General features: G+C 43.5%; 1 protein-coding gene across 3 annotated transcripts in view; it reads right to left on the bottom strand.

Moving 5' to 3' along the window:
• Positions 1-3,920: 3,920 nt before the first annotated feature.
• Positions 3,921-6,505, bottom strand: part of LOC120059355 (brefeldin A-inhibited guanine nucleotide-exchange protein 2-like) — a 35,945-nt gene continuing 33,360 nt past the window's right edge. For 2 of the 3 annotated variants that reach the window (XM_039008352.1, XM_039008351.1), the window contains exons 37-39: positions 6,331-6,469; positions 5,509-5,626; positions 3,921-4,490 (exon numbers count right to left, since the gene is read on the bottom strand). In XM_039008352.1, coding sequence (XP_038864280.1) covers positions 4,326-4,490; positions 5,509-5,626; positions 6,331-6,469 — 422 coding nt within the window. In that variant the 3' untranslated portion in view covers positions 3,921-4,325. The remainder of the gene's footprint in view (positions 4,491-5,508; positions 5,627-6,330; positions 6,470-6,505) is intronic. The other variant, XM_039008353.1, reaches the window with a different exon arrangement.

The following is a 6,505-nucleotide window of genomic DNA, read 5'->3' as shown; positions in this document are numbered from 1 at the left end:
CAATATAGCTCTGCAATGTCGTGATTGATTGATGGTAGATGGGGGCAGGAGGTTCTGTATAAACACAAACTCACTTCCTTGACAACATCTCTGTTCTGTGAAGCGCAAGAAGTATTAATGCCCTGACTTGTGCAGATGCTATATCACCGTAAATGCTGCACGGCCAAGGCAGACATCACCGAACTGGCATGAGATATGGCTTGGAAAACGTACCTCAATCCAGGGATGAAAAATGCGCTGTACTCCAAATTATCCCAACTGTTACACCGAGAAGATTGTACTAGATTAAGACCGTTTTGTCATTCAGAGGAAGACTGTCTGACCCTAGTGCTGCTGTAAGCAAGCAGATCGGATCTGCTGTTCTGGCAAGCTTGCTATACATTTTTTGTTAACTAACATTACTGTAAAAAGTATTGGGCTAGGTTAGCTGGCTAAAGCTGACATTACTAGATAGCTGTTCTGCCCATAGACATTGAATGATGCCTACTTCATCCAACTCCACGAAAAGCTGCCTGTGTGGAATAAACTAGCCAGCTGGCGAGCTATAGAGACGTAGGGAGTTTAGGAAGTTAACGTTAGCTAGCACCCTACCAAAAGAGGGTCAATCCTCTTCGACCTAACATTTTCATAATCAAAAGACAACTCACCGGTTCCAAACATACTGGGGGTTTACATGATGAAAATGAATGCACATCTCTTTCTTAATAAACGTTTGAGTCTTTACAGAAGTAAATGAAACATACAGATTTAGCTGTACCAGAACATGGACTGTAGCTATACCATAGATTGTGTTCATTTTTCTGTGGCTACACCCCAAACAAAGGATGTTACAAATTTCCATGGTAACCTTTGTTACCCCCAAATTGCATTCGACACATTCAGACGTTTGGGGGATTTACAGCGCCACACTGGTCATCTTTAGAAACGCATTGTCAAAAAGCTATACACTAACCTACAACAGTTGAGATTATTTCACACTTTCCATCCACTGAAACAACCAACCCAAGTCAAAAGTGCTGCTATAGATCTGAATTCAAGGTTTATTGAATACTTCACCAAATGCTTGGAAGATTACATCACAATATGTATAGCACTTATATGTATATTTATTTTACAGTTTGTATTTCTCCCATATACTGTGTATTTATATATAGATCCCCATTCTTTAGGGAAAAGTAGAATTCCATAGTTGGAAGGGGGAGGAATGCTTCTCAAAAATATTTAAATGCATTTCAAATAATTGCATACATCCTTGTTTAAAAAAAAAAATGTAGACAGTATTAAACTACAAATGGTAAAGTGGAGAGCTATACACCGACATGTTTAGGAGTAACGTTTGGTTTTGCTTCATTCTTTCTCCTGTCTGGTGTATTTTCACTGACAGGCTGAGAAAGTACTGGAAAGTTAATACATGAGAGGGCTCTGTTCACACAGACTCCATAGGTGTAAAACTGAACAGGGAAAATAGAAAAATAGAACCGTTTGATGGGATAATAAAATCTCATCCTTGCTATATACCATGGGCTTTGCCTTGTAGATCTTTACAGGACAATAGAATCTAGAAAATAGCAATTCATTAATTTTTGCGCTCAGAACATTGGAACCCTCCAATACTCAGTTTGGGGAGAAAACATAGGAAATGTGAAAAAGAACATGCAGTAGCCTTTCAACAAGTCCCTCAAGTAAACTGGCATGTAATAATCACTATAAAATAACAAATGAGTAAAATAGGGAATGTTAAAACAGGCCATAGTGATTCACACGATGTAATTAATGGGGAATGGTGGCAGGGGAACAACCCAACAAGTGCAGCCATAGGGCTTATCCATTAGGACTCTCTCTGGAACCCGTGGAGCCCCGAACATAGCAAGCCATTCCCATCAATGGTCATCCCAGAGTGGGACGCTCAATACAGGTTGTACTACAATACAAATAACACAGGAGGCCAAAAACCAACCACCAATAACATCAAATGAAGACATTTTACATAACGAAAAGGGACAGTAATAGGGATGAGCCTTGGTATCAGGCCTATCAGTTACAATATTTTTGGATCAGATCAACAAGCGCATCACAATGGGAGACACTGAGGATACTTTACTGTATTATCATTTGCTTATCGACGCAGGTTTCCAATGAGCCTCTCTGCCAGTGAACATTTCAGCATATTCAGTAATTATTCTTTATTTGCTTTAGCATTTGGATATGCATGTTTGTTCAGTCTTAAAAACAGAAAGTAATCAAATCAACAAATGGGACAAACAAAATCAGGTACAGGATAGATATATATATATATATACACACACACACACACACACACAGTGCCTTCGGAGAGAATTCAGACCCCTTGACTTTTTCAACATTTTGTTACATTACAGCCTTACTTTTTTTTTTTTTTTTAAATGTTCCATATCAATCTACACACAATACCCCATAATGACAAAGTGAAAACAGGTTTAGGCATTTTTGCACATTAATAAAAAAATAAAACAAAATTGAGCTCAGGTGCATCCTGTTTCCATTGATCATCCTTGAGCCGTTTCTACAACTTGATTGGAGTCCACCTGTGGTAAATTCAATTGATTGGACATGATTCGGAAAGGCACACACCTGTCTATATAAAGTCCGAAAGTTGACAGTGCATGTCAGCAAAAACCAAGCCATGAGGTCAAAGGAATTGTCCGTAGAGCTCCGAGACAGGATTGTGTTGAGGCACAGATCTGGGGAAGGGTACCAAAAACATTTCTGCAGCATTGAAGGTCCCCAAGAACACAGTGGCCTCCATCATTCTTAAATGGAAGAAGTTTGGAACCACCAAGACTCTTCCTAGATCTGGCCAGCCCGGCCAAACTGAGCAATCTGGGGAGAAGGGCCTTCGCCAGGGAGGTGACCAAGAACCCGATGGTCACTCTGACAGACCTCCAGAGTTCCTCTGTGGAGATGGGAGAACCTTCCAGAAGGACAACCATCTCTGTAGCAGTGCACCAATCAGGTCTTTATGGTAGAGTGGCCAGACGAAAGCCATTTCTCAGTAAAAGGCACATGACAGCCCGTTTGGAGATTGCCAAAAGGCATCTAAAGACTCTCACACCATGAGAAACAAAATTATCTGGTCTGATGAAACCCAGATTTAACTCTTTGGCCTGAATGCCAAGTCACGCCTGACACCATCCCTAAGCATGGTGGTGGCAGCATCGGGGTGGCAGGGTAGCATAGTGGTTAGAGCATAGTGGTTAGAGCGTTGGACTAGTAACCGAAAGGTTGCAAGTTCGAATCCCCGAGCTGACAAGGTACAATCTGTCGTTCTGCCCTTGAACAGGCAGTTAACCCACTGCTCCTAGGCCGTCATTGAAAATAAGAATTTGTTCTTAACTGACTTGCCTAGTTAAATAAAGGATAAAAAAAAATAAAAAAATCTTGCTGTGGAGATGCTGTTGAACGGAGCAAAGTCCAGAGAGATCCTTGATGAAAACCTGCTCCAGAGTGCTCAGGACCTCAGACTTGGGCAAATGTTCACCTTCCAACAGGACAACAACTCTTAGCACACAGCCAAGACAACGCAGGAGTGGCTTCGGGACAAGTCTCAGAATGTCCTTGAGTGGCCTAGCCACAGCACGGACTTGAACCTGATCCGGCATCTCTGGAGAACTGAAAATGCTGTGCAGCAACGCTCCTCATCCAACCTGACTGAGTTTGAGAGGATACAGGTGTGCCAAGCTTGTAGCATCATACCCAAGAAGATTCAACAAAGTACTGAGTAAAGGGTCTGAATACTTATGTAAATGTCATCAGTTAAAAAAAATGTTTTTAATACATTTGCAAAAATTTCTAAAAACCTCTTTGCTATGTCATTATGGGGTATTATTGTGTCGATGGATGAGGGGGAAAAACGATTTAATCCATTTTAGAATAAGGATGTAACACAAAATGTGGAAAAAGTCAAGGGGTCTGAATACTATCTGAATGCACTGTGTGTGTGTGTGTATATATATATATATATATATATAATAGCATCAATAAATAATTGTAGTTAATTTTCCATTACATTTGACATTTAACGTCAGAGTGTTGAGAAACAGCTAGTAGAGCTCTGTCCCGTCACAGTGCTTTTCTCCCAGCAGGGGCTTCTAGGGGGAGTCAGTAGGGCACCGGAACTTATCACCAACACTCCAAACAGGAACTGATGACTCTCAAAGCATCTGCCCCTGAGGGTAACAATCTTTGCTTCGATCTCTTGCATCACTACACACTCCCCTACTTCTGATAGGGGAGCTCTCATACACCTCAGAGTCCCACCAGCCTCCCCGTTCCATCTCCAGACCCTCCTAGGGCGCCGGGGGCCGTGGCTGGCCCATCTCAGGAGCAGCGATGTGGAAGACGGAGCCGATGCGGAGGAAGAAACGGCGTAGGACGGCGCGGAGCTCTGGGATCAGGTCAAACTGCATCATCTCACACAGGTGCGGGTAGTAACAGGAGGCATGAGGCTTGAACTGAAGAGGGGGGAAAAGAGCAGGCTATTTAGCATCGAACAGATATATGCAAATTAAGCTTAGAGTGGAATGTGATGTCAAAGAGTGAATTGTTTGAAATATGGTCAAAGTTGAACGTCAACATTGTTTGTTTAAATACGACCAGGTAATACACCCGTAGGTGGGATTTGCAAAGGGGAAACATTTGTTAATCAAAGTCAGAATGACCCCTAAAGCTGCATACTTCCTGTTCATATCTGATTGATATGTGCACAGAAACTTGTTGGTACCTAAGCTAGTGTCCTTCCTTTTGTTACTCAAATTTACATTTGAGTAATTTAGCAGTCACTCTTATCCAGAGCACTTAGAGGAGCAATTAGGGTTAAGTGCCTTGCTCAAGGGCAGACAGATTTTTCACCTAGTCGTCTCGGGGATTCGAACCAGCAACCTTTCGGTTACTGGTCCAACGCTCTTAACTGCTAGGCTACTTGCTGCCCCAAATCAACTTGAATATGATTCAAGAATTAAGAACAATGCTAAGGTTAACTGATTGTACACCCTATACGGGAAATCTGCACTGAACCCGTGAGTCTAATTCAGAGATCCTTAATGTAGCCGAGGTATCCCAAGGCCCCGGGGGCAGTCCCTGGTCTGCCTGCACACATCTGATGTCCTCTTTTACATACCCAGGTCATTACAGACAAACTGTCAAATAATCTGTCTCCTTCCTCTATGGAAGTCAAATTCATTGCCTAAGGGGAAAGGAGGCCAATGAAGGGCTGTCCTACAGCTCAATAATCAAGCCATTTTCACTATTAGGTTACTCCAATTGGACATCAGGGGAAATGGACAGTCTTCTTTTCATCGCTTTTACTGACTTGGGGTAGATCATTGAAATGGTGCTTGCAGACAGTCCCTCACAAACAGTCTTCATAGGGTAATATTACCATTTTAAAAAACAGATCAATCTTGTGGGGCAAATATTTCAGTCCATGTGTATGTGCCTTAGTGTGTAACTTGTGAATAAATGAGTGTGTGCCTTGATGTCGGTCAGTCGAAGAGTCCTGGTGAGCAGCAGGAGGAGCAGGCTTGTCCAGGCCTCTCTGTGGCTCTCAGAGGTCAGGCTGATAAAGTAAGCCAGGGCCTCGCTGCACACGCTGAGGAGAGGACAGGACACACAGGACCAACATTACCACACATCTCACTGCCAGTGGGGGAACTCCCCCACAAACCATTGATGAAGACCCTATTACAGATGGGCCAATCAGGAAAACTAAGGATGACATGATGTAATCAAATTAACATTCAAGCTAGTCTTGTTGTTCAAGTAGCACAAGTAACTTTACATATATATATATTTTTTCTCCCCAATTTCATGGTATCCAATTGTTAGTAGTTACTGTCTTGTCTCATCGCTACAACTCCCGTACGGGCTCGGGAGAGACGAAGGTCGAGAGCCATGCGTCCTCCGAAACACAACCCAACCAAGCCGCACTGCTTCTTAACATAGCGAGCATCCAACCCGGAAGCCAGCCGCACCAATGTCTCGGAGGAAACACCGTACACCTAGCGACCTGGTCAGCGTGCACTGCGCCCGGCCCGCCACAGGAGTCGCTAGTGCGCGATGAGACAAGGATATCCCTACCGGCCTAACCCGGACGACGCTAGGCCAATTGTGCGTCGCCCCATGGACCTCCATTGACCACTGCGCCAACCGGGAGGCCCCAACTTTTACATATTTAACAATAATAATACATGGTCTTTATATAGCGCTTCTCAAGGACCCAAAGTCGCTTTACAATTGTAAAGACCTTTCACAACATGATCCCTCCCACTGTCTTTCCCTCTCCAGGACACTCACAGCAGCAGTCGTGTCTGGATGTCAGGCCAGGAGTCCTGGAGCTGCCGGTCACAGTACATGCGGAACAGAATACGCAGGCTACAGGCCAGGCTACTGGTCTCCTGCTTTAGCAGATTGGGCTTCGACTTCCCCTTAAATCCTGAGACACAGAGAGAGGCAGACAGCCAGACAGACA

Source organism: Salvelinus namaycush, chromosome 14, assembly GCF_016432855.1.
Source record: "Salvelinus namaycush isolate Seneca chromosome 14, SaNama_1.0, whole genome shotgun sequence".
Lineage (NCBI taxonomy): Eukaryota > Metazoa > Chordata > Actinopteri > Salmoniformes > Salmonidae > Salvelinus > Salvelinus namaycush.
The sequence above is the reverse complement of the archived record's forward strand: the minus strand, read 5'-3'. Positions and strand labels throughout refer to the sequence as shown.